The 12,655-nt window shown below is 37.0% G+C and overlaps 1 protein-coding gene across 3 annotated transcripts in view; it reads left to right on the top strand.

The window, feature by feature from the left end:
• The window catches only part of PRKCE (protein kinase C epsilon), a 269,340-nt gene that overhangs the window by 233,487 nt on the left and 23,198 nt on the right, over positions 1-12,655 (top strand). For all 3 annotated transcript variants that reach the window (XM_052685443.1, XM_052685450.1, XM_052685448.1), the window contains exons 12-13: positions 7,683-7,821; positions 10,174-10,362. In XM_052685443.1, the coding sequence (XP_052541403.1) occupies positions 7,683-7,821; positions 10,174-10,362 (328 nt within the window). The remainder of the gene's footprint in view (positions 1-7,682; positions 7,822-10,173; positions 10,363-12,655) is intronic.

The raw sequence follows: 12,655 nt of genomic DNA, 5'->3' as shown, positions 1-12,655 counted from the left end.
GTTGTGTTCACAAATAAAAATGTGACAATAATATGAAAGAAAAAGCAGCACAAAGGAAAGCTGTTAAGTATAATATATTAGTTTGTCTACACATTATTATGAGGAAACTCAGCATAATAAGATAAGCAGATCATGCACTGTAATGTCCTAAGCTGTTACCGACAATTGTAATCAAGTTATGGTCAAAAACATTAAAAAGCCATATATAGAAATTATTTTATAAAACTTGTTTTTGTGCTACCAGCAAATCACTGTTTCTTTAACCTCCTGGAAAGGAGTATTAAACCTTTGTTTGATACATCATTAAGACATCGGTAAACATTTAGGGCTAAACAGCCCTCTCTTCCCTCCCAGGACCTTGCTTTTCTGAAAGTTCTCTCACAGTACATTGTGGGAACAGGCAACATCATACAAGCCACATTTTTGCTTTCTGATGAGTTTACAGAGCCACAGGCAGCTTCTTTCTGAGGAGGAATAACTGCAGACATCAGTACAGTTTAGAGACTGGCCTTCTGGAAGGGAGCTCTACAGAGAAGGACCTGGTTATCCCAATGGACGAGTTGTCCATAAGCCAGCAGTGTGGTCTTGTGACCAAAAAGGCATCCCCCTCTGTTCTGCCCTGGTGAGGCCACATCTCGAGTACTGTATCCAGTTCTGGGCTCTCAGTTCAACAAAGACAGGGAATTCTAGAGAGTCCAGTGGAGGACCACAACAATAGTGGGGGACCTGGAGCATCTCCCTTGTAAGGAAAGGCTGAAAGACCTGGGGCTGTTCAGCCTGGAGAAGAGGAGCTTGAGAAGAGGCCTTATAAATACTTATAAATATTCAAAGGGCAGGAGGTGTTGTGAATGGGGCTGGGCTCTTTTCAGCAGTACCCAGTGACAGAACAAGGGGCAAGGTGTACAAACTGGAACATGAGAAGTTGCATATGAACATGAGGAAAAACACCTTTACTTTGAGGGTGACAGAACACTGGAACAGGCTGCCCATAGAAGATGTAGAGTCTTCTTCTTAGGAAATATTCAAAACCCGCCTGGTTGCTTTCCTGTGCAACCTACTGTAGGGAACCCGCTTTAGTAGGAGATTGGACTAGATGATCTCCAGAAGTCCCTTCCAAACCCTATGATTCTGTGCTTCTGAGAAAATGCTTTTCATAAATCTGTTAAGTACTTAATGGATCAACATAAAAACAAAACAGAAAACCCCAGACTTGCAGATAAATACTGCCAAAACTTAGGAAGTTTTAGGAAATGTCCTAAAATAAAAGTGTGAGAATCATTTTTTTCTTCACTGTTAATCTCACTCAGTTTCCTGTCTACTTCCTCCCAAAATCTGCCCTAATATCATGAATCCACTCATAAACATGAGCAGTCCAGCACACACTACTTTTTTTTACTCCATGGAGTAAGGGAGATCACATCACCTGGTAGAACCAGACATCCAATGACACTATTACAATTGTATTTTTTTGCTTAGTATCATTATAAATGAGAGGCTTCTTCCTTGCCCCACAGTGTCTGGAAATGGAGAAAATGTTACTTGTTTGTGTTTTCTTAGAAGCTATGGTTGGGGTTTTAGCCATTCATCTTCAATTTGTCAGGAAGTAAAAAAAACCTTGCTGATGTGTTGTGATTGAAATACTTAATGCAACAAAAGAATACATTAGTTCTAGTACATCTGTCCCATAGCTTACAAATGAAAGTTGATATTAGGTTGTGAGACTTAATTGCTAAATAATTTAACATCAGAACATAACAAGTATTGAAATTTATTTTGGTTTTCTCACCAGCTTTCTATATAACTCCATCTTGGTTAGAACAGAATCTAGTACATTAGTTATCTATATATTTTGGAATCACCAATATGTTTGAAGAACTGAGACAGAGATTTTGGTGAGTCTATCAGTCATTCAGAAAATACCATTTCAGATAGCATAGTACAAATGTTCTATGGTATTTATTGCTTTTGACTGAAATTTGTTGAAAATGCTACATTAACTAAAATTACAACAAAGAGAAATTTAGTGCTGAGTACAAGAGAGATCTCTAGATGCAAGAGAGTATCTTTGTCTCAAATGCAATTTGATACTGCTGAGTAAGTTAAGAACTCTAGGAATGTAGAAGTCTTATATTAATTAACATAGAAAAAGTAATTTCATCTTACTAATTGAAATTTTTAATTGATTTAATGAGGATGTTGCCTTCAGTTATGAATTTCAATAACTATATTAGTGGAAAATTATTCTGTTGGCTCTCTGTATGTTGTTATGGGGATGTTTCCTTTTTACCTTCAGTGGTTCCTTCTGTGAATAGCCTGTCTATTCAAAGTCTGCAGAAAAGATGCAATTTTCCCATGCAGTGGAACAATGGCAGTGGCAAAAATTTCAAATACAGTTCTGAAAGCATTTATTGTAGCTGGAAGTCACACACACACAAAAAATGTGAAGGATTTGACAGTTGTTCAGTAGCTACTTACTTTTGACTTGTGTTGCTTTGATGTTCGATAGATGTTTAGTAAGGTGTTGTCCTTCACTTCATTTTAATCCTATAAAGAAATATAGGATCCTGTTTCTGATGTAGTTATTATTTCCAAACTTCTGTTTATTCACCTTCATGCTGACCTATATGCTGAAATGTATATGGTTGATTATTGAGCAACTAGAGTAGAAGTAGATGCTGTGGAGATGTTTCATTGAAAAGTGATTGCTTAAACCAACATGTGATCATGTTTCTTAGCTACTTTATCCTGTTCTTCAAATATGGTTTTATTTAGTTACTAATGTTTACCTGATTCAAAGGCTACTGTTAGTAATGTTTGGCAGACTTTCTGGTCAAAGCCTATCTTGACTGTTTAATTGCCTTACTTTCAACAAGAACATTACCTGTTATCTAAATGACATGTGTGACACATGGCCACACACACAAGGTGGTTATCTCACTGGCTACTGTTTGAAGTCAGACTTGAAGAGTGCAGTTCTGCGAAGTCCTCATCACTGGAGCATTTCTGGGAAGTGAGAACGCTCGGTGTCTCATGACACTGGCATGTAGAGGAATGAATGAGCATTGTGGAGGCTTTCTTGCAGGTTACCTGCTGTCAGCCTGCTCTTCTGTTCTGACATGTACAAACCTTGTTGTTATAATCCTGATTATCTCTTGAGATCCTGCCAATCATTCCTGCTTCTGAGGTGATTGTGATGCTGGCAAATGCCCAGAAATAGAAACCAAGGCTTAAATTTCTTTTAACATTTTCCGAGAAAAAGAAATGATTAAAAAAAAAACAATACTTAAGTTATGCAATTTACTGTTCCAGTCAACTGAACTGACTGTACAAAGCATCTTGGCAAACAAACAAAGGAGAGAAGTAGCTTCATGTATCATTAATATATTCAAACAACCTGGGCATTTTCCTAGCTTAACTGGTTAGGTTGTTTGCAGTTGCAAGTAGTTACTCAGGTTATAGGAGCTCATTTTGTAATACACAGATGACTTTCTTAGTTCCTACAAAGAGTATGCAAAATGAGAAAAAGAAGAATGTAATAGATCTTTGTCATGGAGCTATCTGACACTGTATTATTTGGTAAGCTCTGATTTAGAAGCAGACAGCTGGCGCTAACACCAGGAACCAAGTAAAAGACAGAATGGATCCAAATGGATTATTCTGTACAGATAATGATTTTACATTCTGGAGATGGATAGCTCTTAATTTTGAAGAGCTGGCTTTCAGTTGTGGAAACATATAGGTCTTAAACTAAAACTTTTTTCACCAGCACTGAAAAAAAAATTCCTTGAGAATTCTTTTCTGTTAGTATTTCATTTGTTTCCTCATCTCTCAGTGTTTGATTAGTCTTTTTTTTTTCCTCTGATGCATTGAGTGGCATGTTAGCTCTCTCTTACATTTCTTGAGTTATGCTTTCTTTTTAAAATTTACCTTTTTAAAAAAAATCTGTCAGATACAAATTAACAAAATTGTTTTTAAATGGTTTTCAGTGCATGATAATCTCACAGACTAGCAATAAATTTGGCATTTTGGCAGACTCCCAACTTACCTTTTAACCTCCTGTAGGTAGGCTTAAAATTTCACTTCTGGTCTTCATAGCTAAACAGAATTTCATATTTAGGCTATTCATGTTTTTCTCTTTGTTCAGGTTGTTTATTCTCTTTCTCTACAGTCAAGTTTTTCTTCAGTTTCTGTTACTTACACAAATCTTTAAGCAAATAAAGGGATAGTAAGAAGTGATTGATGGGTTAAATGATTAGATGTAGGTGATTTTGTTGTAACCAGTTAGATCTTGGATTGTTTGGGAACTCATAAATAGCATGACCTTAAAAAATGATAAAATGTAGTCTAGGGGCTCATGGGTGTGACCAGCTGAGTATCTACTAGAGTAGCATAACTGACTTGGAGCAAAATCAGGTGTAAAGCATATTGATTGCAAGGAGCATTTCTACAGCCCAGGTATTCTTCAGCTTCATAAACCATATTTGATAAGGCTAGTTTACATGAGAGACAGTGGATTTGCAGTTAGTGAGGGAAATCTGACTTTGGCCACCTCAAACTTCTTGCAAATGTACAAACCACTTAGTAGTATGTATACAGCACGACTAATTTCTACAACACTGTCATCAAGTGTTTCCCAGAAGCGTCTGATGCACACTGTATGTATATGCAAGCTTTACACAGACCTTGAGTAGTAAGTCAACTGTCTACCAGAAGTACCTCATTTTTTTTGCTGTTATGTGACATAGTATAAGTTAGATACAGGTGGGCCAGCATACCCAAAAATATTGAACAAACATCAAAAGAAAGATAAAGTCAATCAAAAAGAAATAACTTTACCTACTGAAATAAGGGTGATAGAGAGGAAAGAGCACCTCTGAGGAAATTTCAGAACACTGTAGCCTTGGATATATCTCAAATAGTGCAGCCTTGGAAAGGCTATTAAATTATTTAATGTCTGATAGTTTCCAGTGCACTATGATGATTGTGGTTCTAAAATCTGGGGATTGGAAAGGCGGCATTTCTCTCAATGAAGGACTTCAGAGCAAAGTAAAGGCTTCTAATCACTCACTCAGGTGGAATTTGTTGATATTAAGGATTTTGGAAACAAAATCTGCATCTTTTCATAGAAACATAGAATAGTTTGCATTGGAAGGGATCTTAAAGGTCACCTAGTTCCAACCTTCCTGTCATTGGCAGGGACACCTCTCACTAAAATGGGTTGCCTAAAGCGCCATCCATCTTGGCTCTTGAACACCTGCAGGGATGGGATATCTACAACTTCTCTGGGCAGCCTTTTCCCTGTACCTCACCATCCTCATAGAGAAGAATTTCTTCAGCATATCTAATCCAAATCTACCCTCTTTTAATTTAAAACCATTACCTCTTGGAATGTCACTATACTCTTGAATAAAAGTCCCTACTCAGCTTTCTTGTAAGCCCCATTTAGGTACTGGCAGGCCGCTATAACGTCTCCCTGGAGAATTCTCTTCTCCAAGGCTAAATAACCCCAATTCTCCCAACCTGTCTTCACAGGAGAGGTGATCCAGCTCTCTAAGCATCCTTGTGGCCTGCCTCTGGACCCAATTGAACTGGTTCACATCCTTCTTGTACTAGAGGTCCCAGAGATGAACACAGTAATGTGAGGTGGGACCTCATAAGAGCAGAATAAAGAGGGTGAATCACTTCCCCTGACCTGCTGGTTACATCATTTTTGATGCAGCCTAGGGTATGGTCAGCTTTTGGGGTTGCAAGTGCACCTTGCCAGCACATGTTCAATTTTTTATCACTCAACATCCCCAAGTCCTTCTCCTCAGGGTTGCTCTCAGTATATTCTTTATCCTGTCTTGGATTGCTCCAACACAGATGCAGGACATTGCACTTGGCCTTGTTGAACTTCATAAGGTTTGCAGGGACCCACCTCTTAGGTCTGTCAAGATCCTTCTGGATGACATAACTTCCCAACAATGTGTCTACACATTAAGTGCGGTGTCCTCTGCAGGGACCCAATCCCACTGTGTCCATGTCATGGGCAAAGAAATTAAATAATACCAGTCCCAGTACAGACAAGGAGGAACACAGTTTGTCATTGATCTTCACTTAGACATTGAGCCATTGACCACAACTCTTTTGAGTGTGACCATACAACCAATTCCTTATCCACCAAGTGGTCCATATGTCAAATCTGTGTCTCTCTAATTTAGAGACAAGAGTACTGTGTGAAACAGTGTCAAATACTGTATCAGTTACTCTTCCCTAATGGATCAGCACTGTGACCTTGTTATAGAAGGCTGTCAGATTTGTCAGGCGCGAGTTGGCCTTACTGAAGCTGTCTTGCCTGTCACCAGTTACCTTTCTGTTCTCATTTGTTTACAAAGGCTGGCATACAATTTTATTCATATGTCTGATTAAGAATTTGTCTGCTTATACTTATTTCTCCTCAATTCCTTTTATTTAATACCTCTAGAGCAAAAAGTTCTGATCAGGAACTGACCACACAATCACTTAAGGACATATGTTCTGCTTTTGATTCTCACCTCTTCATATATTTCTGTGAATTTTTAATACAATATAGAGGCATTCAGAGCTGAGACAGAAGTGAAAAATATAATGGACCATGCATTATCAGTGAATCATAGAATATCCCAAGTTGGAAGAGACCAGCAGTGGGTTGTGTTGTCTTTGTTTTTTGTTTGTTTTATCATGACAAAATATATGACAAAGTAGTTCTGCTGGTTTGTTGTTTTTTGTTTGTTTGTTTTGTTTTCTTGGTTGTTTTTTGTTGTTGTTGTTTTTTCCCCATAAAAAGGATTATTCCTTTATTCACTGGCTTTCCATATCCTTTTGTAATTTAGTCTAAGACGAGTGGCAGGTAAGTTAAATGGTACCTAGCATTTGTTGAGTTGGATCATGAGATAATTGTCAATGGTATATGTAGAATACGTGCAGGGGGCAAGACAGGAAAGGTGGATATCCCTTTCTCAACCTGTTACTGACCTCACCTAGTTTAATAACCAAGCAATTGTGTATTTTCAACACAAAGACATTTGTATAAAGAGTGATCACAGGCAGCTGCTAAGATATGTTGTTTAACAATGAGTGCCAGGTATTAGATTATTTCTGAGCAGTTCTCAGACTGCAGAAAATAATTCTCCCAAAAATTTAAGTACTTTTTTCTAATTCTCTCATTGCAGTCTGAACTTTGAATTGCTGGTATACATTAAGAATCCAATTCAAAGTAATCCATGTTGTAAAGTTTATTAATTCAACCCATTTGGTAAGTAGGCTAAATTGTTATTCCTTACACTGTACTGATGAAAAAAGTGAGAGTGGCTTTATTAGGTATCACTGACCTGTTTCACATAGTCTTAGATTCATAGCAATCAAGAGAATGAGATCTTTTCCAAACATTTCTGATTCTGTTTTTAATACAGTTGCACTTCCATGCAGCTGAAGTGAGAGTAAAGGCATGGTCTTGCAAAATATTTGTCATTACCTGCTTCTTTATTGCCATTATTGAGATCTATTCAGTAAGTGCTGCCACTCATTTTTCATGCATACGCAAAGGCCAGACATTCAGTGATGTTTGTGAAACCAGCTGTTTGGATGTTTTATAGTTTGTTCAAATTCATGAGTGCACGCTCAAAATTTGAAAGTCGATGTAATTCTTGGCCTTTTTATTTCAGGGACCTGAAACTGGACAATATTCTTTTGGATGCAGAAGGCCACTGTAAACTGGCTGACTTTGGGATGTGCAAAGAAGGGATTCTGAATGGAGTGACCACCACAACCTTCTGTGGCACACCTGACTATATTGCTCCGGAGGTATGTTTTTGCATGGTGCTAAGAATACAGATAGTATAATTCATCAGATGGACGATAACATGCGTAATTTTAGGCACTTTTTACCTGTAGATAAAAGCAATAGATTAAGCAGGTGAGGCTGTGCCACAGATTTTCTCGGGTAACCCTGTACACATGGTTTCCACTACAAGGCACAAACAGTATTCCATGTTCATAGAGAGGCAAAGCATGGATTTTCTGTTATTTATTCCTGAATTTAATAGTATTTTTCTCCACATTCTCACAGCATCATTGTGAAAACACTTCAAGAAGCTTTCACAGAAGCCCTTAAGAAGCTGCAAGCAAGTGACTACTATCAGCACTAGTCTTTAGTAGTTATAAAAAATGATATTAACTGTTCATGAGTATTAAAAGGGCATGTTCATACAGAAGAGACCATAGGTTTGGTGTCATTTTCCATAACGTTTTGTGGGAATGGATATTTTTCTTTTCTCTAAAGTGTTCATGAGTGAAAAACACTATCTTTGCAGTACTTCATATCATATAAATGAGGAGAAAATAGAGATGCTTGCATAAAAAAGTAGAAGCCTTTCATATATGTACAGCGCACAGTTGCAACACCCTATTTCATTTTTAGGCATTCACTGGGAAAAAGAAATTGCTGATAATTTTACTTATTTCACATATCCTAAATTTTAATATTATGAGATGTATTTTTGAGTACCTCAAATGAGTTGACGTTGTACAGTTTCCCTGCTAGACAGATTTTGTCTGCTCAGCTTAGTTACTAATCCATGCATCTTTCTGCCAAAGATTCAATGTGCTTATCTAGTTCACTTCATTAAAAAAAAAAAAAACAAAAAGAAAAACTTCATTAGCTTGTCCTTCATCAACCATAAATTTACAGCAGGGAAAAATATTAGTTTATCATATGCTGGTGATACTGAGTTAGAAATCATTAGAGTTCTTGGCTGTCAAGCTTTGGTAGCACAACTGCTAAGGTGTGAGTCATCTTGTAACTATCATGACATCTATGAACATGTTTTGTGGCATTTGAAAAGAGCTCTGAAGATAAAAGAAAATAAATGCCAGTGGGATGGATTTGGTTTTATATGAATTCTTTTCTGATTTAGTATAATAATTGCATCATTTGGCAAGTTCTTTTAAAAATATTACTAAAAAAAAAGCAGTAATAATTCAATAGCTTAGGCTTCCATTTTGTCACCTTGATTACAGAATACCTCTTGATTCTATTTCTCTTGCACCATGGTACTATGTTTCAATTCCCTGTTCTTTAGCAATATCTGATTTACAGGGAGTACTCAGAACACTCAGAAAGTACACTTGTGAAGAGTTTTGTTTTCTGTAATTAATGTGTATAAAATTTAATATACAATCAACTAAAAATCCAGTCAGAAGCAAGATAGATACATCCAAATGTTAAACTAATTTCAGTTTTTAGGTTAAAACTGAATTTTATACGTTATTTTACAGTCATTTTTCCAAAACACTATTAAGCTAATGCAGTTCACCACAAGGCTTCTGACTGAAATACTAATATTCTTAAAGAGATGGTGGAGTTGCTGCCATTCCAGCAATTTTAAGCAGGTCATCTTCACCTTAAACAGCCACCTACTCTTCTTTTCCCAGTCTCCTGTCATGCTGAAACACTGCAGCCAAACATCAAGCTTCTTTTCAGTGGAGAAGAGCCAAGAACTTGTTCCTTGTACAATAATTCAGTAACACTAAGACAGTAAAAATCCATCATGCTAAACAACTACTCCCCACTAAAGGTATTTGCTACAAGGTTGAACTTGTGCCACCTAAAAAATTATTGCCATTTTTTTTTCTTGAAAGCAAACACAAAGTGAGTCCTAGAACCATATATTGTACAGCATTTCAGTGCTGTAAAAAGAACACAAAAATGCTTTTAGATTCCTTCAGCCCTACCAAAAGCACGTGAATAAATCTCTTGGATGATCTCTGTATAACATTACAAGTTGGTTACGTTTGTTTTATTCAAGACAGAGACAAGGAAATGTTTCACATTTTCCACCGATCTGTTTTGTATATGTGATCTTTCTTCCCTTATAACGTGACCTGCTTTAAACAATTTGGAAGGATATACAGCTCTTTTGCTGACAAGCATACTCTTTTACCCATGGGACTACTAAACTCAGTTAATACTTCTGAGAACTACACATTGACACATGGCTGTTTGTGCAAATTGTATTGGTAAGAAACCATGCCTGCTGTTCAGCAACATCGCTGTGTGTTTTAGTCCTACACACGCCCTGGAGGAAAAAAAGGAGTCTAGCATGTTCAAATAGTAAATTTGCATCTGATCAATTTGATCTCTTTTTTGTGTACCAGATCCTCCAGGAATTAGAATATGGCCCTTCAGTAGATTGGTGGGCTCTGGGTGTTCTCATGTATGAAATGATGGCTGGGCAACCCCCCTTTGAAGCTGACAATGAAGACGATCTCTTTGAATCCATCCTTCATGATGATGTCTTATATCCAGTCTGGCTCAGTAAAGAAGCCGTCAGCATTCTAAAAGCAGTGAGTCTTCCATTACTTGTTTTCCTGCACTTCATGGTTTTCTTTTTGTTGGTTTTTTTGTTTTTTTTTTTTTTTTTTTTACCCTTGATTAAAATTGAATTTGCTGCAAGTTGTTGAGAACAGTCACCACTGGGAGTTCAAGCACAGTTCAGAGTGCCACTGTTAGGATAATGGGGCCTGGGATAAATTACACCGCTTGTGGGAAAGGAACAGAATGTTTGTATTCCACGCAGTAGTACACTGAATAAATCTGTGTACTGCAGATTCATGTTTCAGGGAAAACCCAACCAACTAGAACCGTACTATCACTTTGACACTTCATATGCCGCATGTTCCCCAGAGCTGAGAAAGCACTGTGTAAAGGAAAGAGTTGGTGTTTTGATTTAACCCAGTGGTGAATTTGCCTTTCTTCCTACATTATCAAGATGGGTTGAAAGCTTTTTATTTACAGCTGCATGTTCTACTTTTTAATTCACATAACACTTAGATTAAGTGGTCTTACTCCTGGGCAGTTGTTTTGTCCCAGTTAACGCCTGGAATAAAGGAAAGTTTCAATGAACAGAGCAGTTGTTAATGTAAAGTCCTAAAGTCCTAGTTACATTTTGAGTTACATTTATACAGGATTATCTTTTGATATTATATAGAAAAAAGAAAAAAAATCTGATTTTTACACCACAGGACAGGTAGCACTTTGGAGTCTTTTAATAAAAATACCTTCAGTCTTATCCTGAGAGAATGTAAGGGGCTAGGTGGAGGGGGAGCTGTAGAGAATGATTCAGACCAGTAATCCAAGTTAATATCTCTGAGTTATTTGCTGGAGTATCTCTTTTACTCCATTCATGGTAGTGAAAACGTGGAGGATTTATTAAAGCTGACTTTCATACATGTTCTCCCTTTCTCTCCAGACATCTCTCTGATGACATTTTATTAGCTGACATGATTCTTTCATGTGTCTCTTTTTATTCCCAAAGCCTTCAATTATTATCAGTCCGGTGACTAGGATGTATGGAATTGAACTTCAGGAATTCAGACTGGTACTCAGGATTATTCTAGGCTATTGCAGAGAATTTCAGAGATTTTCTGTGCTATTTGGGTTTCATATTCTGTAAAGTCTGTTCCTTTGTCTTCCAATCCAAAGGCACTTTCTGTGAGTCAATAGTAACCAGTCTATCTGTTATTCCAAATCATGGAAATATTCACTGGAGGGGGGAAGTTTTCTGATAACCCTTGACTTGTGTGTAGTGCAAGAACCACTGTAACTAGAAGGTTTTTGTTTGACAGAGGAAGGGGAAAAACAGGTTTGATAGTTAAGGTCTCACTGTTTGTGGTGCATGTAGTGAGATGTCCAGTTGTTAATCTTACACATCATTCACTAACCGCACAGAAATAGAGACACTGAATTGGACCGTAGGTGTAAGCAATGTATTTTGTGAATATGAGTGTAAAGGCGTCCAACACTATATATTTCTTTCAAAGCTTACTTCCTATTATGAGTCTATTTTTCCGAGTCTATACGTTGATATTAGGCATGGTAGTTTATATTTTGCTACAGTCTATTTTTTACATCTTTTTGTCTGAAGTTAGTCCTTAATTCCATTTTAAACCTTAAAAAGAGAGTGACATCCATAAAACAGATCTGCACTGTAGTAAAAAATTACTCTTAATTAGGCAAGATTATTTGACTGGCATAAAGTGATAGAATTTAATGGAACACTGTAAAAAAAAACATTCCTTACATTTAACAACCTACTGCCAATGCAGCTATGGTGTGAAACACTTTTGAAATTTGTGCCCTGCATCTGATCCTTGCCCACATTCTACTAAATGAAGAACAGAAAAAGCAGAGGAAAGAAAGAGGCGTCTATGTATTTTACTGCTGAATGCTAGCAAGGGATTAGCTTTGGAACACTTCATTTCCTCACATTGTGCTTTGAGACAGTTTTATTCTTTAGAAACCATGTATTTTTTCACTCCTTCAAGCAAACTGTAAGGAGAGTTTAATATAATGATGTTCTCTTACATCAAGTAACAATATTTTCCTCTTTTATGAAGAAGCAGTTTTCCCATTTATTCTAACAGAATTCTAACAAGGATAATTTTACAGCTCAGTATTGCAAGGCAGAATGTTGCTTATCCCATGAAATCCCAGGAATCTTATTAGCTCCGTTTCTGTGAATTGACAGGAATTGCTATTTAAAATTCTTTCCTGTCCGGTAAGGAAAACAATTCCTCATTGAAATTAGGTCTGGGCTTCTTTGCAAGTGATTGAGAAAGGTTGTGTGTACAGTGTATG

This window comes from Tympanuchus pallidicinctus, unplaced genomic scaffold, assembly GCF_026119805.1.
Source record: "Tympanuchus pallidicinctus isolate F22 unplaced genomic scaffold, pur_lepc_1.0 scaffold1, whole genome shotgun sequence".
NCBI classification, from domain to species: Eukaryota; Metazoa; Chordata; class Aves; order Galliformes; family Phasianidae; genus Tympanuchus; species Tympanuchus pallidicinctus.
This window is presented reverse-complemented; position numbering and strand designations above follow the sequence as displayed.